Here is a 25594-nt window from a genome sequence, read left to right on the forward strand (position 1 = left end):
TCCAAGAATAATTTTTTAAGAAACTGCTTTTTTCAGCAACACTTATCATCTTTGGTAACCTCTATAGTGATGGGCCCGATGTACAGCATTTGTGTTCCCCTCCAAACTCACTGGATATTCTAATGAAAGCTTGATGGTAGTGTTTTTTAAGCTTAAAGGGGTTCTTAGTTTTAACAGTAATTGCTACAATACCTTGGATATGAAGTTGATGCTAATTTTCCATAAAGGACCGCCATATAAACTTCATCTTACTTCATCTAATCATGCTTCATGTGACCTTAACTATGTCTATAGCAAAGAGGTGCATATCAAATAAACTTTCCCATTTTAAAAGTAGAAATACCCCACATACTGAGAGGAGTTAATAAGTGTAGTAGAACAAGTGTATCCCAAGTGAAATACAGTAATCAGTTAACATAATTTTCCTTCTGAAGAAGTTGAGTAATAAGGCAGAATAAACAAGGTTTAGGGCTGGTAAAATAGATAAGTCTATATAAAAAACTGATCAAGAAAGACTGATTCCTGAATGTGCACCAAATGTAGGTCTCTGGGTATTTCTGCCTCTGTCATTGACTGCAAACAGTAGGCTTAGCAAGCCCAAATATTCCCATAATAATAATAATAATAATAATAAAAGCTGAATTTAATTTGTTTAGATGTCAAGTACAATAGCACGTCACATCAAAGATGTGATCTTTTTTGTCCCTTATATTTTGTATTAGCTTACTCTGCTGTCTGGAACTTAGTGCATAATATTTGATATATTTTCTAATATCAAATAATGAACAGACCCAAAAGCAGATCATAAGTCATCAATCACATTAAGAATCTACAAGATGGCTGAACAGAAAATGAGCATGTAGTACAATTCAGAATGGACACTCAATAATGTGTGCATCTATGGACAGTTATTTATTTCACACTAAACATTTAACATTTCTCATATTTTGTTATTTTATCTCCTGATGGAACCACAAAGATTATATTTTTAGGATAAAATGGATCCTTGTGAATAATAAAACCCCTACAGTTAACTGCTAGTTTGGCAACTTTAGGTTATAGTGGAACAGCATTTCCTACTAGAAAGAAATGGCACTAAATATATACTACGTTTTGTGGGCATGTTATCTCAGAAAGTTATAATGCAGGTCCAACAGTCTCATTCGGAAAAGACCTCTTATATTTCAACATCAGAACAAAAGAAATTGAGAAGAAATGGAAAAAATAGAAACATCAAGGCCAGTAAATAAATACCACTTGGAGCAGTTTACCAACAAAAACATCGGGTCTATATGTTGATAAACCTCCTCCATCTGAGCTGTATATATCCTAGGAAGCCTCAATATAGGAAAAGGGCTATGGTCCTAGCGGGACCAACAACTATTTTTAAATATCTAGACTTAAATAATATCTCTAGTTAAACCTCAAGCCAGTAACTTTTGTTGATATACTTATAATCAATATATGTTCTGACTTTTCCTTCTAGCAGAAGTGGTAGGGGTTAATACAGTAAAGGATCTTAAACATGCATGATGTACTGTAGGCATATGTTATACTAACTATAAGACAGCACTAAGGACCAGGTTGAAGTTTAAGTGTTGTTAGAGCATGTCGAAGAATTGACAGGCTGTTAATGGATCATATGGCTGTTTCCTGTTGTCAATTTCTATATTTATGTGTTTCTCCACATGGTTTGTATCTCAAAGAACAAAAATACTTCTGCTTCAGGTATGTGAGGCCAAGAGCTACCAGAAGTTAACCTGTTGTTCATTCCTGTGAATGTGTCCAGCTGCTTTCCGCTCACAGATATCCAACCAGGAGAGAAACATGTCCCGTATGCCAGTGTTTGCATGAACACACAAAACGTGCAATGAAAGTAATTTGTATACCCAAATGTAGTAAAAGCCTATTCAAAGGCTCTAATAATAATAAAAAAAACTGTTATAATTATGGTAACTGGAGAGTCCACAGTTTTATTGTTGATCTGGGTACACTGTATGTGTAAATGTATGACTTAAGTGGCTGACGAGGGTGTATTTTAAAACTCTCTATTGTTGTAACAGGTATTGTTTAGCAGATCCCACAAAAATAAAACCTTCCTTTGTGCGAGATATTAAAGGCCAAGAAAAGGCTCCTCTTGTTAAGGTATCATTTGTTTCGGTGTTGCCACGTATGAAGGAATCTGCTCTTGTGCTCACTTATAATGTAGTATGTACACCGTATTGCACACTGTGTTGCATATGAGCCACTTCATCACGCCATGTTGTTTGTGTGCATGTAGAAATCAATTAACTCTCTGTTACTTAGAGTACTTTTTTATGTTTTACAAAAGAGACCTTTGTGTAAATTTAGCTAAAATCACAGCTTTGTACTATTGCCAAAGAACATGCTGTATAAAGCAATTGTTTGCTTTTTCATTGTGTGTATGATGTATATTAACTTATATAAATATCTCTGTCTGTGGAAATGAACACCATTATTTTAATCCTTAAACTACTCCGTATAAAACAAGTTCCATTAAGCTCTGGTTTCATTTGGGTTTTTGTCTGCTAGCTTTCAATAGTGCGAACCTCTGAGCTTTCTTCCAATGCTGTATCCTATTTAGTCATTTTGGTAAAGCATCTTGGATTATAGGAGAATTAAAAGAAAATCCAAAAAACAGACTAGACTTTTGGTTAAATGAGGTGGCGCTCATTAGTTCTTTTTTATTTTATTTTTACGCTCCACCTTGCATGTTTAACATTTTTGGTGGGATGCTCCAATGGTTTGCAGGTGCCTGGGATTTAAATCCAATAAAATATTTGGGAGCATCAATGATCTATGTATAGCACTGTATAAGAAATGTATTGCTCAAATCACAACATTCAACAAAGCTCTGTTTTATACATATAGAAATTTGTCTACTTTGCCTTTCTTTTCTAATCCGATAACCGCTTCCACTAACCTATATAGGGTGGTGGTTTATTTAACAAAAAAATATTTCAGAAAAAAGTTAGCATGGCTGTTGCTGGACTTAGCCAAAACAAGTTATCTTTTTTGTTATGATTCATTGAAATAACGTATTAATTTATATGGCACCTATATATTCTGTAATGCCTATAAGGACCTGGGCTTTTTTTACACTTATGGGACCAGCACAATTTACATGTTTTTGCTATGTCTTTCTTCAACTGTTTTTTTCCCTCTATCTCATTTAGTGTACCCACACAAATTGCACCCCAACAACGTGGGAGAGGGGTTGTTTTATTTTTTTGGCCAGGGACATACCAACTACGTCATTGGTCCTCTTGGGGCATCTTTACGTCAATGTTCGTGAATTGGGTAATTCGTAAACAAGACTTTATATGATGCAATTAATGCATCATATAAAATGTTGGAAATACAAAAACAAAAGGTTAGGAGGACTCTGCTTAAATGAGCTTACAATCTAGAAGAAAATGGAAGTCTTGTGCAACTCATATGGAACGCAATCCCACAGCACCTGGCTAATGATGCCGATACCTTTATTTGTGGAAGAGAAATGTACGAAAAACATTTTTAGCATTGTGATATGGAAAACCCAGGACGTTATGTACAAAATATTTTTATTATCTTAAGTTTCTTTGGTCTTATTGTTGACTCTGTAATGATATTGTTTGTATAAAACTATTTGAATGGACTTCACACAGTAGAACAAGAGGAGGCTCGAAAAACAGAATACAGCCCTTTTTTTACCATGATGAAACTTTGTTTTCCGTGGTATGCATAACTTCAAGGACAAAGTAGAACATACTTCTAACGCAATTCAATGGTGTAAAAAGTGAAGCACATAGTTTGCAACATCTCAGCTTTAGATGTTAGAACTAAACTTTTCTAATAGTTGCCAGGTTTTAATAGTAATCATGTTGTACAATACATAAGCGCAACCAATAATTTATAACAGAGATATAGATATAACCCGACTGTGTTGGATGGCTGTAGTCCTGTTAGGCTTGTGTTGAAATTGTTCAGCAGCATAAACCCATGAACCTTATTATTTTATCTAAATCAAATTTCAAAGTCACTTACATCTTTAGAAATTAAAGTTCTAGAACAGAGTGTTTTATGCCTATGTATTTACCTAATTGACCTTGTCATGCATCTCCTAAATATCCTTCTTCGCTGCAGGCAGTTTCTTGCAAACACAAACCTTACAAAATCAGCAGACTGTTTGCATAGGAAGCTTATAAGAAGAAGAAAAGGTGGCTGTGTGGGGGAGGGTGCTGGCCCAAGCACAAGAGCCTGATCAGGTGGCAGTGTTTGTGCCAAGAATGATTGACAGATTCTAGAAGATTACAACAGATGGGTAGAAAAACTGCATTCTGTGTAATGTATATTTTATTTAAACAATTATATTTTAGTGTGTTCCATGAGACCCCTAGGGTGGGGCAAAATATTCAACAATGGCCAGTGTCCATACAAGGACACCAGTGTCGGTGGCAAGGTTTGTGAAAGTCCATAGTACATCATTAAATTGTCCACCACGGACCCCAGTAAATGTCCACCATGAGCAATGTTGGTGCCTACCCCTGACAATGGTTTAAGCCTTGTTAGAACCACCACTGCATCACATATAGGTGTCACTGGCAGCACCCAAGTTGCAAGGTAAGTGCAATATTGTAATTGCAATATTGCCAACATTTGGAAAAATATTTCCAGAGACACTTTGCAACACAGCTATCAATAACTTGAAATGAAAATCCTAACTCATTTTTGCCTAGCTAATATGGTGAAGATTATATCACAACGTTCCCACCAACACTACCATACTTCCTTGGTATGCGGTAGTTACGTTTGCAGCGCAGCATCTATATTAGGCAGGTGAATTTTATCACTTTTAGGTGGGTTGGGTATCAGTGGTGACACAGTCAGTATACAGATGTACTTCAGTGAGAGAGCTGTGTCTTCAGCATATAGCAGACATTAGTTCACAAAAATCATCATATTGGGGAGTAAATAAAGCCCCAAAAAAAACCATCTGAAAAAAATGAAACGAAAGTTATAGAAGAAATTTACAGAATGGAATTAATGAAATTCAGTCACCACACCACTGCTTCTAATTTTTCCACATGCGTGACAGGGCTGGGTGATATAGGCTGTTATGAGCTACAGCTCACATAAACCTACACAATCGTGGGATAAAGCTTTTATTTTTGCAAGAACAGTAAGATGCATCCGTAATAGAGTGGTGCAAATGGACCAAAACCATTTCAGACAAAATTTTTCATTAAACTTTTTTGGTCCATTATTTTTCGGACAACAAATCTTGTTTCCTGCTCTTTCGGTAACGGAATTCATTGTCGCCTAGCATTATTTAATCGCACAGGGACATAAGAATCATGGTTGCAACTGCGATTGGGGCCGCCACTCTAGAAGGGCCTGGGCAAACCCTGTGACCACTTTTCCCACATGCCCGTATATTTAAAGCCACTAGGTGTGTATAATACCCACAGCTAGCAACACCAAAAGTAAAGATATCATCTGATTAGATGATCTCTCACACTCTCTCCCTACATCCTGTATCTGACTGATCCAGCATGCAGGAAGTGATACATCCAGTCTGCAATGGTACAATTGTACAAGGTAAGCTCTCTGGTGGCAAGGATGGCACAGGCAAGCTGTTTGGGGGCACTGACAAGCTAATTGGTGGCAAAGATAGCATGGGCGAGGTTTTAAGAGGCACTCACAAGCAGTTTGGGGGCAAACATGGCACAGGCTGCCTGTTTGGCAGAGATGGCAAAGGCAGGCTTTTTGGGGACAAAGATGGCACAGACTAGTTACGCCCCTGCTTTCTCATACTCTAATTCGCATGCTTTTTTGTCTTCTTTCATCCTCCACTTCTACTTTGTATCAGCTCAGTGAGCTAGGCCTCTCAGAGAGGCCAGAATAATGCAGACAGATCTACAGAGAAAGAGAGGTGCAGAAACCCTTCTTTCTCCATAAATCTGTGAAGCGGTAGGCAGAGAAGTTAGTTGTGTCCGGGGGCACTGAAAGTACCAGGACTCTACTGGGGAAAGTGGGACAGTGGAATTAAGTTCCAGATATGGTGACAATGAGCTTGGGTGCAATGAATTCAAATATTACAGTTAGGGTTTTCTTGTTGCTAGCCTGTCTCAAAACGCAGAGACAATTCAGCAAAACACAGCACAGAGGATCTCTTGGAAAAAGCATATACATATATTAGTAATTTATTTAAACTGAAAATAACCTGGAAAAATGTAACAGTGTGTTTCCTTACTATCATTAATTTCTGAATATTAGTGCATATAACTGAGATTACTAGTCTGCTCAACTTTAATTTTTTCTGAAGATTAAAACATTGAAGATTAGAGCATGTATTTGAAACCGTTTGCAAAAAAAAGACCTAACTTAAATAATTAATGTTGCATCTAACTTGTTCATTTTATCATTCTCCTCCATATGTCCTGTTTTTTTGGAATGGCAGCAAAGCTAGAATTAAATAAACATATTGATTTGTGTGCTAAGTGCAATCCACCAGGAAATGGTTGAAACAGTTTACAACCTTAAATTATATATTATGATGATGCTGTCAGGCTTCCAAAATTCAAATTAATATAGATATAAAAAAAGAGAGAAAAACATATTTAGAACATAACACATTTATTACATATAAAATATCTTGCAGTATCGTTATCAAGATCCTGCCTCCACGAACAAACTTGCATACACCAAAAATCCCAGCAATAAAACGAAAAAGCTGAAAATATCCAAAATACCAAAAATGTTGCAGCTGAATTTAGACACGCTACATGTTTTACCCTGCTGGGCTTCAACCTGGCGAAGCGAGAATTAAACATTTGCTTAAGGGTAAAGGGGCAAGCCGCCAGAGCACACATTTTCAATCTGCGTATAAAATTATCTGGTTATTATCAGGATTGAAAACTACACAGAACAGAATAAGGTGTGTGTCTCTCAAAATAATTATCAATGCTCAGTAAGTGCCACTGTTAAACAGTAACCCAATTTATGTTTGACAACATACATACTTTTTTAATCTTCTAGAGGGCCACATCCACCCCTAACATATTAACTTTAATTGTATTTGTTAATAGTTCTTGTTTTGTTGTTCTTTTTGTTATGTATTTTGCCAGAAAAAGAACATACCAAACATCCCCATCATGATTTATTTTTCATGCATTGCATCTGTATTTGGGTGTCATTTTCTGATTTTTGGACTCGGAAATCCTTTAATGTGGCTCTTTTTCAAATCCCTTAATTCTTTGGTAAAGTAGAATCTCGTTATGATACGAGGAAATAAAGCTGCAATAAATGTGCAGTCTACCATGAAGGACTTTTTATTGCAGTGAGATTTAATAACACATTTCTCGTTCCAGGAATTAGGAATAGGCTTTGGCCATTTCATCTGGATTACAGGCTGCGGCTGTAGATTTAAAGGCATTAGCCCAATATTACTAGATCATATTATTAAGTAATAATTGCCCTATTACCTACTCTGTTGTTAGTGAAAAGAATTCTATTTAAGTCCATGCACACCAGAATTAGTCCGTATGTTTTCTTTAAAATGTAAAAAAAAAAAAATGTACTAGTATTATTTTTTCAATACTATCGTACTGTTTTAAAAAAAAAAAAATTTAAAAATGTAAAAAAAAAGATGATGAGGTTTATAATGTAATGTTTTCAGGCAGCTTCATATTAGCTATTTCTTTATGTTCTACCTTTTGTTAACCCATACCAATCCACTAGACAAACACTCTGACTCCCTATCTTCCTTGTGGCTCATTCATAATCCCCAGACACCGACACTCTGACTACTAAAAGTCTACAGAGGAAAGCATTGCACTGGACAAGGTGCACATCTTTAGCATTACCAGGAAGAGCCAGCCCTGTGTGGTGTATGAGCAGGACATGTTAACCAAAATATCACATGACTAACAAAAATGGCAGCCTCCGGCTCTGAATATATAGGTAGTTTATTGGAACAAATGCTGTATGTATGTATGTGTGTGTGTATATATGTATATGTATGTATATATATATATGTATATATATATACATATATATATAAACTTAGCACTTTAAATCAAGGCACAGCTTTATGGACAGTTTTCAGCAATATTGCCCCATACTGCATTAAAACGCATTCACAAAGCCTTACTTATGTTTCGTAACAATTTATAAATTCAAAGTAGATGAATTTACAATTTAAAAATCAATCTTTAGAAGTAGCTGCCTAAGTGTTTACATGTATGAAGCAGTTTTCTGAAATGGTGCATTAGGAGCACCTGAGTTTCCAACGCTTTGGAGGCTATTTTGCCTGCTGCGCACTGTGCCATAATCTTCCCATTGCATGCACATTGATATTCAGTATTCAGATAAATACTATACAATGGCACAGATTTACTATATAAATACATAATTCAAAAATGTATACATAAAATATATAAGAATATGTATATATACACCGTATTTGCTCGATTATAAGACGACCCCCCAAAATCTGAATATTAACTTAGGAGAAAAAAGAAAAAGCCTGAATATAAGACGACCCTAAAGGAAAAAAGTTTTACCGGTAAATGTTAATTCATGTAAACTATTTTTTTAAATAAAAGCTATGATTGAGAAAAATATTTTTTTTGTTTTTATTTCCTTGTATTTTCCAACCTGTCCCCCAGTTATGCACATCTGCCCCCAGGCTTGCCACACCAATATGGCACTGTGGCCCATGATATGCCTTTTAACCCTCTATATGCCACTGTGCCTCATGGTATGCCTTTTGACCCCCTATGTGCCACTCTGCCTCCAGAAATGCCTTATACCCCTATATCCCATTCTGGCATTTAGGGGGTTAAAATGCATATTATGGGGCAGAGTGGCATATAGGGAGGTATAAGACATTCCAGGAGGAAGAGTGGCATTAAGGGAGTTAAAAGGCATTGTATAGAGCACTCTGCCTCCAGAAATGCCTTATACCCCTGTATGCCACTCTGGCATTTAGGGGGTTAAAAGGCATATTATGGGGCAGAGTGGCATATAGGGAGGTATAAGGCATTTCAGGAGGCAGAGTGCTCTATTAAATGCCCCCTTAACGCCACTCTGCCTCCTGAAATGCCTTATACCTCCCTATATGCCACTTTGCCCCATAATATGCCTTTTAACCCCCTAAGTGCCAGAGTGGCATATAGGGGTATAAGGCATTCCAGAAATGCCCTATGCCCCCATTTAACACACACACACACACACTTACCGGTGCTTCCAATTTCCTGCTGACGGGTTGACGTCTCCTTCCGCTGCAGCCGGAAGGAGGTGGAGTTGGCAGTGGGGGTTTGGCTGGTGCGGGGAACTCTGATCTCTGACAGTCGGGGAAGGTATGTGCGATGGACGCAGACAACCCCCGCTGCTAGCCACACCTCCTTCCGGCTGCAGCGGACGTTGTCCCGCTGCCCCCGGCAATACAGCAGGAAGCACCGGTAAGTGTGTGTGTGGGGGGGTTTAAATGGGGGGGTGGTGACAGGAGGTTCCAGGTCCCCTGCAGCGGTGCGGGGGATCTGGATCTCTGAAAAAAACCTCGTCTTATAATCGAGCAAATACGGTACTACCTACCGATCAATACAATGAGGCATAACAGGTAGGACGCCATGCGCAATCCCCCAACTTTTCAGCAAAAAAAATATATTTTTCCCCGGAGAATGCACTCATCCGCCCATACTGATAGTATGTTTTGACTTGCAGACATGTTTTCATTATACTGATTATATACAGTATGCTGTATAGGAAGACATCCACATCTTTATTTATTGGTGGTTTGTGCTTTATAAATAACAACATTCAGACCACCTCATTAGGACCCTTCATCTATTTCTGTATATGTATTATTAATGTTCCTTGTCACCTTTACAGCCTCCATGTCTGGTTTTAATCACATCTACAATTTGGAAAGAGAGGATGACCATTATGTCAGTCCATGAAAGGGACAATAGATGCCCATGGCAACAGCGGATATTTAATTGAGTCTTAATTTCAGTTTTAATTCCATTAGGTATTTGTGCCAGCGACATTAATCTGGGTCTGCATGTCTAAATGCAGGGTAAATTAGTTTAGTGATTGACTTTCTCTACCGTACAAAGTGACTAAAAAGCCGTTCTAGATCACCAAGCTTTGGAGCAGTAGAAACCCATGGGTGTCGATCAGGGCTGAACCCTCTTCCACCTCTGTATTTATGCCATTGCTTGCAGATGCTGGTGAACTGGGGGAGTGAATTGTAAACGTTGTATCCTTTAATTGGTGATTCTGTTCTTCATTTGCCTATAAGAAAATTGCAAGTCGTATCCACTGTGAGCTATGGTATTTCCTATACCCCAAAATCATTTTAGATGTATACATCTGTAACACAACATCTGTACAAACTACCGTATATGTGTGAAATACTGATCTAAAATCTTAATTTGCGATGTATATCATGTAAATATCATTTTTAAAGTCCAGACAAACCTTTGAGCTGGGTAACAAGGTCATTTTCATCTTCCCAGTATAATTCTCATTGCTCTCAACAGCCCTTTTGAACTATATGATTAGATTTTGCCTGCGGTTCTTGATTGCTTCTGTTCCATCACTGCGTCACTATGGCGATTAATGAATGAAGTTGTGATTACTGCAGGCTATGTGTGGGCTTGTTTAAGTTATACTTTTCCATTCTGTATAAGGTATTATGAAAGAGAGCTCGAACAAAAAAATCACACTTTGTAACAGGGTTCTAATATGCAGATTATTTTAATACAATTATTTACTTGTTGTCTGCCATTCATCAGTAGTGGAATTCAACAATGGCACAATTACTTTTGCTGGGTAAAAATAAAAGCCACAGAGTAGTTGGTATATTTATTATTATTATTGTTACTCTATATTATTATCTGTATGTCTGCCTGTGTTTCCACGTCAAGAACCCTTAAAATATTAAATTATTACAATATCTGTTTCTGTAGGGTGATAAATGCGGGTAAAAGCACACACAATGAGGACCAGGCAAGCTGTGAAGTGATGTTTATAAAGAAGAAAACTGGAGTCCAGTCTACCCCCAACAAATCCTCTACAATCAAGCAAAGGTCCTCTCTTACAAACGGAGAGGGCCTGAAGCTGAAAGAAAATGCGGTAAATGCCAAACTAGAACATAAGCCATAGTTCATAAAGGCCAGGAGTGGGTCAAGCACATAGGGGCGCCTTATGTCATTTCTCTAGTTAAAACCATGTATTTTTAGCTCCTGGCACTTAAGACATCTAGGAAATTGCCTTTGTTAAAATCCTAATCCTGTTAGCCTTTTGATCCCCTGTGGTAATAAAGCCTTGCGTGTGTAGCATCTCTTGTAGTAACAGAGTCGCTTAAAGCTATTACATTGGAGTGTGCACACATATGTTCGCTGAGCCACAAGTAACATGGCGTGTTGTAAGCACTAAAATGCCGTGTGTATGTGTGTATATATATATATATATATATGCATAATGGAACTGTGCTTTTCAAAATGTATACACACACACATGTTTTTTATAGTGTAGGACATGAGATTTGTGTGTGAGATACCTGCTTGCTTAGTATGATATATCCATGATCGTTGTATTCTTTACATTTTTTTTTTATTTTTTTTTTAAACCCCTTACTGCTTAGAAAATCTAGTTAACTCTTATCCCAATATTTTGCGGTAAATAATAGAAAGTCCTGGTCTCTGTATATTTGTAGTTTTCCCATAACTCTCATACGTTTATGTGTATAGAGGCAAATATTCAGCTAAGTTGCAGTGAGCTGAAATGTCAATATATGTATATATATTGTTGGTTGTTGTTCTTGTATTTTTTAACAGCATATGGTTTAGAAGAAGTAATGTCATCTGGTTGTGCCTCATTATATGTCACTCGGCTGTCTGACTTATTATACTCTTAATGAATAACTCGGTGTCAAGGAAACATTCAGTTGCTGGTTCCACTAGACGGGTTTCACCCATGGACTATTATAAAGCTTTCCTTTGAGGAATAAATTAACTGATAATGGACACAGGTGAAATTGCAAGTCTTAAGACCCAAATGAACAATCCTCAATATCGAGGAAAATCTGATAAGGCTTTTTTTTCCAAGCCACTAATTAAAGTGCTAACATGTAGTCTGTAAATTATCAACCCATGCTTTACAATGAATGAACAATCTAGGCATATTGAAATAAATACTCAGCTTTTGAGAAAAAATTATGTAGATATGGAGTCATTTAAATTAGCTGATTTAGCATTATGTTCAGCATATATTTGAAATTCTATCATTTTGATCACATTTTTGGTTGTATTTGGAGACATCATGTTACAGAATGGGTTATTTTAATACATTCTTTGAGAAGCCTTTGTCTCGTTCATGCAGAAAAACCTAGTATTAAAGACACGCCCCCCCCCTATTTTGTAGAGTTAAGCTCATTTGTAAGTAAAACCTTCACCAAAAATAATTATTTAAAATGTTGCTTCATTCATATTTTCTGCTTGCAATGGTTAATTGTTATCAACAATATCTTCAACTAACAAATTGTTGCTGCAGAAATGGTTAGTGGGTCCATGGCATTTGTCTTTTCTTAATGAAATATGCACCCACATTAGGTAATAAGTGTCATTGGAGGGTTTTAGACAGGTTATAGGCAGCTTGACACATTATCTCTTAGATTTGATTACAGACAAGGTGGCTTCCTTAAGATCCTTAACAGAACTAGACTATGTATCGGATTTGCTGAAAGTTATAATCAGAAAAATCAGCTACCAAGTTTTGTTAACCCCTTAAGGACAATGGGCTGTCCCAAAACCCATTGAAAACAATGCATTTTGAGCCCACACATGTACGGGCTTTGTCATCAAGGGGTTAAAATGCAGAGAACTTTGCTGGCCAAAGGTGTCTCTTTGGTATGTAATGTGGTCACATTTTTGGAGTAGAGGAGCTGCAAGAAGGATAACTACACAAAGCTGTTGGAGTTAGAGCAAGCAGGCAATACCCGCACGGCCTGATGCTTGGCTTAACTTCACCATGTGGGTTTAACCCGGTAGCTTTGGACAGTCGGGGTGGTTTATTTTGACCGTAGGCAGTTGTCTGTTTGAATGAGCCCTAGGCAGCTATTACGTTCAAATTCCTTATACCATTTTCATATACTTGTACTGAACATGCCCTGCATGCGTTAAATACTGGGGGCGTATATTTGCTTTGCACATATGGACTTTAATATGATGATCACTAAAGGCTCAGAGTTATGTATAACATAGAAAATGCTAATAGTTTGTAACACCTAAAATGTATTTTACAGCTTCTGAGATAATTGCTGTGCTGTAAATTGAGTTACTGTATTTAACACTTCCAGACTGACAATTAACAACTAAACCAAGTGACTGTTTGGAACGAGGCCTGAATGGATAACGTAATTGTTCTCTCTCTGTTTGCCACTAGGAGGTGGATGGAATAACTTTCCAGTACTGGGCACTCTTTGATGGGCATGCTGGGGCTGGAGCCGCCGTTGTAGCATCTAAACTGCTTCAACGCCATATAACAGAGCAATTACTGGACATTGTAGATATTCTGAAAAACCCAGCAGTTTTACCATCTACCTGTCTAGGGGAGGATCCAGAAACGGTTTCGACAAACAGCAGGACTTTAACAAGGGCAGCTTCGCTACGCGGGGCTGCTGGTGCTCCCGGGTCACCAAGTACACCACAAACACGTTTCTTCACCGAGAAAAAGATTCCACACGAATGTCTCGTCATTGGAGCTCTTGAAAATGCCTTTAAGGAAATGGTAGGTGCATTCATTTTTTTCATACACTGTACAAACAAGGAAAAGAACAAAATGTTGGTGCGCTAAGCTAGTCTCAGGCTCAAATTATACAAATGTGTAAGATGAGGCCTACCAAACAGTGTGAGCATGCTGCAAATACAGTGTATACAAAAAACAAAAACTGTCTGAGCTTCTCACGTGGCGGGTGAGCTTAATTATGCTTTGGCCAATTCATATAACCAAAACCTCTCATTTATATTATGTTTATAGATTTATTGCCAACTTTATTAGGGTGAGAAGCGCAGACAGTTTTTGTATACACTGTACAAACAAGCTTGTATTTCATTGAGCAGTTTGAATGTCCATGGCAAAGTTTTTCTTCCTAATCCTTTATATTCCCATATGTACGTATTTTCATCGGACACACTATGCAAATGCCCTGTGGACCAATTGCTACTGACTTCTCCTATCCTAAAAGCCAATGTAATAATGTCCAATACAGTGCCTTCTGATGAATGTTTATTAAAGTACACTATAAGGTTTATGCATTCTTGAATTTAATGGAGCTGTTTCTGTACATGCGTGCATGGGGTCAAGATTGTCAGCTTGTGAGCAGGGTCCTCTCCACCTAATGTAACAGTTTGTTACAGTCTGTTAATTCTAGTCTTGTCATACCCCTTGAATTATATGTATTGTAAGAAGCGCTGCGTAAATTGTTGGCGCTATACAAATAAAAGATAATAGTAATAATTATGGGGTCTTATTGGAACTCATTGAAATGTATAGAGGAGATTGATTTTTTTTCATGCATTTACATTGGAAACAAAAACATTAACTTAAGCGTGGCACCTATCATATGCATTAAACGACATGATTTTTTTTTTTTTTCATTTTTTTTCCACAAGATGGCACTCTCCAGCAAAGGAATTTCAAGAAGTAAGATGTGAAAATACAGTATAAATCAGTTGAACAGCGTGCTTTGACAACAAATGAGCTTTCCAATGGGGGCTGTCACCTTTCTTACTCTGCAAGGTGCAATAAAATAGCTCAGGGGTCTGTTAACAGACCATTCAAATTGCAAATCCTAAATGATTACATTTAAGTCATCCTGACAAAATTATAAATATATCTTTTATTAGTTACATGTTCACTCATGTTTTAATTGAATAAATAACAAGCATACAACAGTACAACATTCATAGTTGAATAAGTATTCACATCTGTTGATACAGAAGAAGGCGAAATAACAAATGACATTTCCTGACTCTGAGTTATTTCCGGGTTTTCACTTGATCTGTGCTAGCTGTGTTGTTCAGCTCCTGTTTTTGGAAGAATTACCAGATTTGCCAAAACCACTTTACTCAGCAGTGTATTCCACATCTCAAGTGCCTTGAGGCTTTTCTAGGCTTTTCTTTTATAAGGCAAACACAATGTTAGCCTGCAATAAAAGGACATTATTGAAAAGAAAAGAAAAAAAAAGATATTGTTTCGCTGGTATTAATTCTTATAAATGGTCAGTGTTGAGCTATGTGGAGTTTTTTTGTGTCTTTGGTAAGAAATGGTTCAGGGCCAGGGTTAAACACTAAACTGGAATTCAAAATGCAGTTCTTCTGCTCATTTTAAGTTATGTATGTAAAGTATGTAAATCAACAAGGTAGGAACATATAGGAGTTGTTACGATGTAATGTATGGTGTGTATTCTAATTACATCATTTCCATTGATCAGAGGATATCTAAATCAACTGTTTTGTTTTATTAACCCCCAAGGACAGTAATGTGGTTTCAAAATACAAGGTGCAGTGAACATTTAGATCTTGTAGAGCATTGTTGTTGTTTTCTTCATACAGTTTTCTTTTTCTTTTGCAGGATCTCCAAATTGAAAGAGAAAGAAGCACTTATAATATTTCAGGAGGCTGCACTGCCCTTGTTGTGGTATATTTATTGGGGAAACTATATGTGGCTAATGCTGGTGACAGTAGGTAAGCTAAAAGTTCAATTATTTTCTTAAATATCCTTTTACTACTGCTGTTATCCCTGTTGTAATGATTTATCAGGCTTGGTAGTATAAGAGAGCAAGGATATAGTTTTCCATTGCTAACTTTGTTCTGTAGTAGACTGGCTTTGGCCACTGAGAGAGGACACTGTGTTGACCTCTCTAGCACAATTTGGCCGAAAAGCAATCTCATTGCAACAAGGTTTACAGCCAGTGGGGGACTGTGGACGTTTAGAAACCCTCAAGTGGAACAAGTGGCCAAATAAGTAAGCAGCCCTAAACACTTTTGCGAAGATGACACACTCACTCAATAATATCTACATGTGACCAACACGTTTACTGAACAAAGAAAACACAAAAAGAATTACAGGTTCCTTGTTATGCCAGACTCCCAGGTGAATCTAGGTAGAATTGAACAAAAAACGTGCAAGAAAACTTTAAGGTCAGTTACACTACTGTAGCTTTGCAAAATTATTAAAGTTAAAAAAAAGTTATATTAGATTTAGGGCTGAAACAATGAATCGATAAAATCGATAATAATCGATAACGGAAATCGTTGTCGACGATTTCCGTTATCGATTAATCGAGTGATCGATTCGTTGTTGGAGCACTCGGCTCCTTTTACTTACCTCCGCGAGCGTTCCCCGCTTCCGCTACACGCGCCTTCTTTTAGTTGCGGTTCGCTCTGTGCGAGTGGCTCCGTTCGCACAGAGCGGTTCGCTCTGTGCGAGTGGCTCCGTTCGCACAGAGCGAACCGCTCTGTGCGAGTGGCTCCATTCACACAGAGCGATTCGTGGGGGTGGGGTTTCAGGGGATGCAGGGCAGAGTGGGGGTGGGGAGGGCAGGCCAGGGTAGGAATGCAGGGCAGGGTGTGAGTGTGGGGGCAGGGCAGGAGACTGGGTGCAGGGCAGAGTTGGAGACTGGGTGCAGGGCAGAGTGTGAGTGTGGGTGCAGGGCAGAGTGGGGGCAGGGCAGAATGTGGGGGCAGGGCTGGGTGCAGGGCAGAGTTGGAGACTGGGTGCAGGGGCACAGTGCAAAGTGCCAGGGCTGGGTGCAAAGTTCTGGGTGCAAAGTGCCAGGGCTGGGTGCAAAGTGCTGGGTGCAAAGTGCCAGGGCCGGGTGCAAAGTGCCGGGTGCAAAGTGCTGGGTGCAAAGTGCCAGGGCTGGGTGCAAAGTGCCAGGGCTGGGTGCAAAGTGCCAGGGCTGGGTGCAAAGTTCTGGGTGCAAAGTGCCAGGGCTGGGTGCAAAGTGCTGGGTGCAAAGTGCCAGGGCTGGGTGCAAAGTGCCGGGTGCAAAGTGCCAGGGCTGGGTGCAAAGTGCCAGGGCTGGGTGCAAAGTTCTGGGTGCAAAGTGCCAGGGCTGAGTGCAAAGTGCTGGGTGCAAAGTTCTGGGTGCAAAGTGCCAGGGCTGGGGCAAAGTGCCGGGTGCAAAGTGCCGGGTGCAAAGTGCCAGGGGTGGGGCAAAGTGCTGGGTGCAAAGTGCCAGGGCTGGGTGCAAAGTGCCGGGTGCAAAGTGCTGGGTGCAAAGTTTCTTGAACAGTAATAGTCCACCTCTTTTCAGAATGTTTGGGGTTATTTTGTTTCATAAATATTGTGTTTGGGTTTTTGTACTTTGAAAATATTGTTTTTTTATTACATCATAACAAAATAAGAATGTTAATGTAAATTTTAAGTTGTTTTTTAACATCCAGTTCATTAAATTATTTTTGCATATTGTTTTTTTATCCGATTAATCGATTAATCGAAAAAATAATCGGCCAACTAATCGATTATTAAAATAATCGTTAGTTGCAGCCCTAATTAGATTTAAATATATTAAAATCAGAATGTATACAGTATGTGTTGACATTAAAAAATAACTTTGTGTTTCCAAAGCAAATCATTGCTGGTATAGTTTGGAGGGGTATAGATGCATGTACATGAAGCTGTCACACCTTTTTGGCAGAAGGCCGCAAGGTTTGGGTTCTGTTCTGAATAGTGATAAACTGGAATAACATAAGTTACCCCTACCAATAGCATTTTGCCAGAAATGTAACAATATGAATGACTTTGCCTTTTGTTTTTCATTTATTACTTTTTTTTATTATTAAATGTTTCATTCAGTGTATAAGTGTCAGCGATCTTTAGTTCCTGGGAATACTAACAAAGCAATCCTAAAAGCTGATGCAGATATACCGGAAGTATTTGCATGCTGTTATTTTTACTTTTGCCACCAGAGGGCCCCAGAGAACACCTTATATTTGCTTCATGTAACTAAAAAAGAAATACAAACAAATCACACTGCATCACTTAATATGCAGTGAATACAATGCCTGTACATGTTCATCATCAATTGTGCAGTGTTTTTCAGCAAGAAAGACAACACAGTGTAATAAGACTAGCAACTAAGAACTAAGCGTAAATGTAAGCATTTTAATTGTGCAGAATGCTAATTACCCTGTTACTTACCTAATCCTTACCTTAGCCTAGACACAGTCTGCGGTGGTTGTAAAGGTGTCTTTCCACCTACTTTGCAGAATTCAAACACTTTTTACAACTAAATGTAACATTAGAAGCGTAATAACATTCTGCCTCATTCATGTTGTCCAGGGAATGGTTAATTGTCATGTGACATAAAAGCAGGCGCTTAATAGATTGTCGTCATGTAAAGTGAAAAGGTGTGTTAGGTTTGTAAGACACAATTAACAATAAACTAAAATGTTATGTTGAACGATACACTTTGGAGACGATTGTGTATGGCTCTATATAATGTATCAAAAGCTAATCAAGTAATTGTATCCCACGGGACATCCTGTGAAATAACTCTAAAGATTTTTTTTTTCCTGGATCTGCCACAGTTTTATTTCATTAATTGTGTATTAATAGACATACACACCAACAATGCATTTAACATACAGAATGATCAAGGATGTCACGGATTAAATTGCGACATGAATTTGCCAGTCCAAATGCAACATATTCAAATAGGAGCTCAATGTTAGGAAACATATTACTAATTTAATGTACTACATTTGTCAGTTGCCATCCATTCTTTTCATGCAAGTCTGTAGATGATACATCTATTTAGAACATATTAACTTAAGCTTTTAAAGGTTTTATTTATATGAGTATATATGAGTATATAGTGTGAATGGGAGCCCATTTTACCAGGACTTCTGTGTAACTAAAATTGATACATATATATTTACAAACAAGGTTAGTAATTGAGACTTAAGTCTGCCTGATTGTGGTCAATCAATGGAAATCATGGAAGTAGCATCAGCCAATTATATGATGGCTAGATGAATGCTGGTGTACTTTAGTACGCATAGGGACAGATGAGGGAAGAAGTCTAATTTTCCAACTATATAGAACATATAAACCAATTAGTGTTGGAGTTTATGTAGAATCGTCTCCATTATTCAATAAAAAAAGTAAAAAATGAAGAATTAGACTGCCCCTTTAAGAAGAATCCAGCAAAGCTTTTCATTCTGTTTCTTTTCTTAGCAGACTGTAATATGACACATCTCTGTGGTAGTTAATATAATACTTTCCATTTCCTTAATGTAACATTGTAGATTATAACAAATTCTTCTTGCCAGGCCTCATCTGTTACTTTTATACTGCTATCCCACAATGTCACATTACATAATATTTTTACAGTTCTTGTTTACATTGCGTCGTAAAGTGATACTAAATCTCCGCACCCCTGGCATACCTCCCTAGCATGCCTGACACCCTCATAATTAAAAGTCGCGTGCCACAAAAAAACTTGCTGATTAGTGAATCAGAGCCAGGTCTGGTCGGTTAAGTTAAATACTTAAACTAGAAGGACCACTCAACTTCTTAGTGAATTTGCCCAATGGACTCAAGATGGCCATTTCTGGTCTATAATGATTTGAATTCATATAAAAGCATTTGAAAAATACACGATCCCTCTCCTGATTTCATCTTTCTATATGCTGCCTGTTTTATCTTGTCAACCGGTAGTTGAGATTAGACCCCATCTTAAAGGCTGATTGCTGTGTTTTTAGATTTCAAAATTAGACTGGAGGACATTGTCAAACAATGTATTAGATCACTTTATCTCCACAAATTTAAATTAACGACGCTAAGTGGGTCTGTGCAATTGTAACTTGATTATGGAATTATTGAATTAATGTTGCCTGGTGTTTCTACCCTAGTTTTTTTTTATAGGTGTTTTGTGCAGGATTGTGTGTTTTGGATATCTCTCTATATTTATTAAAGCATCTGGAATAGAGTAAGTATTCTGCTAGAGAGATATGTTTGTGTGTTACTGGGAAGGTTCAATGTGTAAAGTTTGTATCGATTTGGTCAGTTTAGGGAGTTTGTTGCCCATTAATCTTTAATGTGTTCTTCAACTTTGGAAATATGGTTTTTGATATGTGGCAGTGTAGTCTGAGTTACTGAATTCTAAGACAGCTGTAATATGCTAACCGCCTGAGCGTGGAATATGATTTATATTTAAGGATTTTTAGATGGATCAGCTGTTATTTTTTATTCTGTTTTGTGCTGCTAATAAAATATGTAACCAAACATATGGTTGGTTTTTTTTTTCCACTGGCTGCTTTTTTTGTGGGTTTTTTTGTATGATTTTAAATGTTGCATATTTAATAACTGGGGAAAATCAAGAGATGTACCTAGAAAGCCCATGGTTTAGTGGGGTGGTTATGTATAGGTTACATTTTAGGATAAAGTGGCTTTCTGTTGTTTCATATGATGATTACTTTACCCCAGAAACCTTTAAGAACGTTTTTTCCCATTTGCAATGACACCCTATCAGTGATCTTGTGTGACATGACAATTAAGGCTTCTTAAATTACGCATATGCCAAATATTAGTAAAGTATTGTTTCTTGGAAATATCTGAGCATTGAACAGTACTAGGAAAGATGCCTCTAAAAAGGAAGATGTAGGGGTATATAATCCCTTTCGGTGGCGTTAGTAATTCACATGGAAGTACAAAACTGTTATTACAAGAGCTATGACTGTGATTATATAACAGGATAATGTAAAAGAAGCATACTCTCCCATTAGCATGTAAGGAATTGTAAGTTTCTGCCCTTCTACTTTTTTTTTCCACTAAAACATGCATTTGTGTCAGATTAAACACTTCATGCCATTAAGATGATGTTGTAATTGGCCAACTCTGAGTTTCTCCTGCAAGACCAGCTGGCATAGTGCAATAATTCCACAGCATTCTACAGGGAAAACAGGAATATCTGAATGAATGAATAATAATGTATAATGGCGTTGGGAAGAATTAATGTACTACATTGTCTTGTCCTTCTCCAGCTCATGATTTATTGGATAAACTCCTGTGCTATTAGCAACCGGTTTGCTTTTCTTAACCAGAGCCTCCAACCAAGCAGACCGTTCTCTGTAACATTCATGGTCACATAAACATAAGGCATAGGCGTTGAACTATCATATTGTGTGCACCTAACTATAGATATACTCAGCGCCAAATGAAGCTCACCAGCCGCTATAGAGACCAGTGTGCAATTCCCCACAACACACTCCAAACTTTGCTTTCTTACCGCAATATTTTTTTCACTAAAGTGTCATACACTTGAAGTTGCCATTTTATGGATTGTGACTTTTTCCCACCCTTTTTTTGATTCTGCAGCTGAGCTTCTTGGTGGGCCTATCATAACCAATTCGATAGTGCCTATCTATATTAAAAGTTTTTAAGAAAGATGAGTTATATAGATTGGGCTTTTTATCTATATTTATCATGGAAAATTCCATAGAGCCCACAGGATGAAAGCCAGGTTCAGCATACTTTGAAAACACAACATTGAGGCATATTCACAACATTCAGTAACTCTTAGTTCTCTGATCATTCAACTTCTATGTGCTGGCCCAAAGAAATCTTTTAATCTCTCTAGATAATATTTATGTTTCATGGTTTCAGGAAAAATATACAAGAGCAGGCTCTATCAATGAGGGGAAGGGGTCTGCGTTTTGAAGACTGAAAATGTTATGTATTGTATTATTTACACAGTATACATCTTTACACACCTTGTTATGTTTTCCAAAAAAATGCACATGTACTCTTTCTATAAATGACTGTCATTATGGTGTGATTAAAATGTATGCATCTCCAATTCATGTTGGAATAATAAATTCCAGCATGAAGTTAGTAGAACAGACTATCGGTTCACTTAGATATTTCAATGAAAAGCTCATGTCATGCATTTAAATTCCACAGGTGCTAGATAAAAATGTCAGCAATTGCTGTATAACCTTGTGTAGTGCAAGAGATGCGGGAATGGCATATTTTTTGAGAGACGTTAGTGGAATGTTGATGACTTCAGACTTTGAACATAACCTCCATCCACAAGCGTAAGATGTGATTAGTTTTATACAAAGAGTTGGAGGCCAGCAGGCAAGGTCTTACTATATTATTCTAATCCAACTGATGAATTGCCTTAGAGAGCAAAATAGAACATTTGTCATGCACTGCATCTGTACCATTTATACTGAACTCATGTAAAGATGGACATTGTTATGTTTTGACATAGTTATATAGAATTAACATTTACTTGACGCAGATGCGTTATGTGCTTATGAAAGTCGTTGGGGTGGGTGTGCGTGTGTGTAGGTGTGAGTTAATGCTTATTATTTGATCATATGGACAACTTATAAAACAGCAAAAAAAAGGATAATTACAATAGTTTAGGGAGACTCACTTTTATGGGTAGGGCAGAACAATTGATATTGATATACTCATATTTTCATATACATCATCTATGGTATGCTTATGTGCTGTATTTTGCATTTAAAAATGTAATGTGATCAGTAATTTATGACGAAATGTATCTATCCTATCTGTGTCTTGCAACAAAGCCATTATGAAAACCATTATGAAAGGAAAGTCTTTGTAACGTTGTGTGATTCAATCAGTATCATCCTTTAAGTTCAGTCTTTGCTTGAAAGTTATAGCTTTGCCTCACTGACTTCAGTATGTATCGTAAGACTAACCACAGTGGGCTTCTGCTGCAAGAAAGACTTTGTTGGCCATGTGTAATGCATGAGTTCAAGGAGATTTCTTAAGTCTCCTTACTGTATTAAATATGCATTATGCAGGGCCATCTGTACCCTTGAAAGATAGTTTGCGGAGATAGACCTTTAATAATGAATGTGATGTTGATGAGTTGAAATTTCAATTCTAATTCAAACTCCCCTTAAACTAACAGCTTGCAGGTTTGTAGTTTTATATTTTCGGTGTCCTGTCTCCGTGTTCAAAGCTTGAAAACATAAGAAGCAAAATTGATTTACATATTTTGTCCAAACTACAAGAGTCCAAATCAAGGGTGCAACATGTCATTGGCAGTAACGTTATGTATACAAATTATTCATGTTTACTTATATATATTATCATTCTTATTACTGTTGAACAACTAAAGCCTTTTTCCCCTTATTTTTTAGGGCTATAATTATAAGGAATGGGGAAATTATGCCCATGTCTTCAGAATTTACACCAGAATCAGAACGTCAGCGGCTTCAATACCTTGTAAGTAACAGATAAAAATAGGTTGTGTGTGATTTTATATATATATATATATATATATATATATATATATATGCATATATATATATATATATATATATATATATATATATATATATATATATATATATATATATATATATATATATATATATAGACACACACAGACTATATGGACAAAAGTATTGGGACACCTGACCATTACACCAACAGGGTCTTTTATGACATAGACATTGATACGTACTTGATCCCCCCCCCCACGTCTGTTCCTGTTCAAGTTCATGCCAAAGGTGGTATATACATAGTGTCAATAGTGTCGGCCAGAGGAGGAGCATGGGCAGCAAGGAACAACACATTATAAGGCTCAATAATCTAGCCCCACCCACCAGGAGCACCAAAAAAAATCCTGCACCCAGGCACCATTGATCCGAGGCTCACCCTGTCTATAATCGAATTGAACTAAGAGGGGAAAAAAATCTATCTCTGCCCTATTGATGTTGCTGATATTTGTCCCAGACACAAAAGAACATTTACATAAATATCCAGCACTTTTCCTTCCAAGAGAATTAAATGCAATTTTGCTCACCAAAGCTCACCTCGCTCTCTGGGATTTTCAGTGTTACAAGTCTGGAGCCAAAGGATTTCACAGCTAAATTGTTTTAAGATGAAATAGCCTATTCAGTGTGACATTTGGCAGATTTCCATGCGGGTGGACTCCTGCCTTCCCATTAAGAAGGTTAAGTTCAACATTAAAAAAATCCCAGTAACAAGTGTCTTCACATGGGATAAAGTCACTATATAAAAATGAACATGACACACTTAACTGCTGTTAAAAAAAAAAAAAAAAAAATATTGAGACTTATATATATATATATATATATATATATATATATATATATATAATCATGCAACATAAACAGTTGTGTTACCGTCCAGGATGTGCGTCATCCCAAATACGTGATCCTTTAGTAGGTCAAAGTTCTACTTTAACCCTATTTAAATAATAAACATTTAACATCTAACTAGCAACCACATCTTTAGGCAAGAGTCCAGAGGGTTTTTTTTCTACTGTACGCATCTGGACAAATACTTGTTTAGCTTTTGAAATTTGTTTCAGAAATTCACTGGGGAATCTCTGCTTATATGAGACTTTACAGCAATAAAAGAACCCAATTATTACTCAAAGGCTTGCGGTCCTCTGAAATCACTTATACAGAATAAGTGCTTAAGATTATTTTCTATAATAAAGCACTTTAAATACGGCATTGGATCTCCTGCCTCAGCAGAGGCTTTCATGTACATCAGAATCTCTTCTGACCGATAGGTAATTAATATTTATATTACTCTATTGGTAAAGTATCTTTTTTATATATAATAGCAAAAACTTGTTTCAGATTCTAATACTCTGGACAGCATAATGAGAAAACTGTTCCGGTCTCTGCACATCACCTTTTACTTTATGCGGGGTTGAGACTTCCTTTTAACCTGAGTTGGATACTTTTAGCAGAACTGGTGGCTGCCTAGCTATTGGCAGGAATGTTTTAAGGCAAACATTTAAATTATATTTTACCTTAATGATATTCAGTGGACATGAATGAAGTCTGGAATTTTGCACACTTTGGAAATCAAAGGACATATGAACAAATATTAAAACTTGGTAGAGCTTTGGCTTAGTACGGCATTAAAAATACAGAAATGGAGGTGGTGCATGTGCTGTGGATAACAGCACATGTGATGTAAATTTAAGCTCGGCTCCCAGTGTGGAGAAACAAGCCGTGACATGCAGACTGTAAGCAGCTTGAAGGTTAAGGTCGATAGTTTGGTGAACCGATTACTGCAAAAAATTAAAGCTACGCTCTCTGAATATAGGTAAGAGTGATGTCAAAGGTGAGATGGATTCATGGCTTCCTAAGTAAAAGGTAGCTATTTGAGCTCTGAGGACTATGAATGTAACATCATCAGTTTTATTGGGATATGGGGTTACTCAAGAATAGTTGACAGATTACAAGAGTTTACAAATCAAAGTGCAGTCACCAACCTGGTTGGTTAATACTGGCACCTCAATGACGTACTTTGGCTGGGTATTGCCCTAGGCCTAAACCTTTTGCCTTCACAGCTGCTGTCTTCTATGCTGATGTAATACCCCAGCAACAGAGATCCTCCTCACCCGATAGGACAAGGGGCTCCAGGTTACGCAGCGGAGGGGCTGATGTCCCCTGGAACTGCGGCCCTAGCCTTTGTAGCTGTGATAAGATACTCAGTGGTGTACCACAGCTACAAAGGTAATGTGAGACATCTCAGAGCATGT

General features: G+C 37.4%; 1 protein-coding gene across 1 annotated transcript in view; it reads left to right on the plus strand.

The window, feature by feature from the left end:
• Positions 1–25594, plus strand: part of LOC149299769 (protein phosphatase 1H) — a 54602-nt gene that overhangs the window by 12475 nt on the left and 16533 nt on the right. Inside the window, exons 2-5 of the mRNA XM_089486136.1 lie at positions 10980–11145; positions 13456–13800; positions 15646–15758; positions 23205–23289. Coding sequence (XP_089342262.1) covers positions 10980–11145; positions 13456–13800; positions 15646–15758; positions 23205–23289 — 709 coding nt within the window. The remainder of the gene's footprint in view (positions 1–10979; positions 11146–13455; positions 13801–15645; positions 15759–23204; positions 23290–25594) is intronic.

The sequence above is a fragment of the Sceloporus occidentalis genome, unplaced genomic scaffold (assembly GCF_023333645.1).
Source record: "Sceloporus occidentalis isolate IW3139 unplaced genomic scaffold, rSceOcc1.0.p SCAF_28, whole genome shotgun sequence".
Classification (NCBI taxonomy): domain Eukaryota; kingdom Metazoa; phylum Chordata; class Lepidosauria; order Squamata; family Phrynosomatidae; genus Sceloporus; species Sceloporus occidentalis.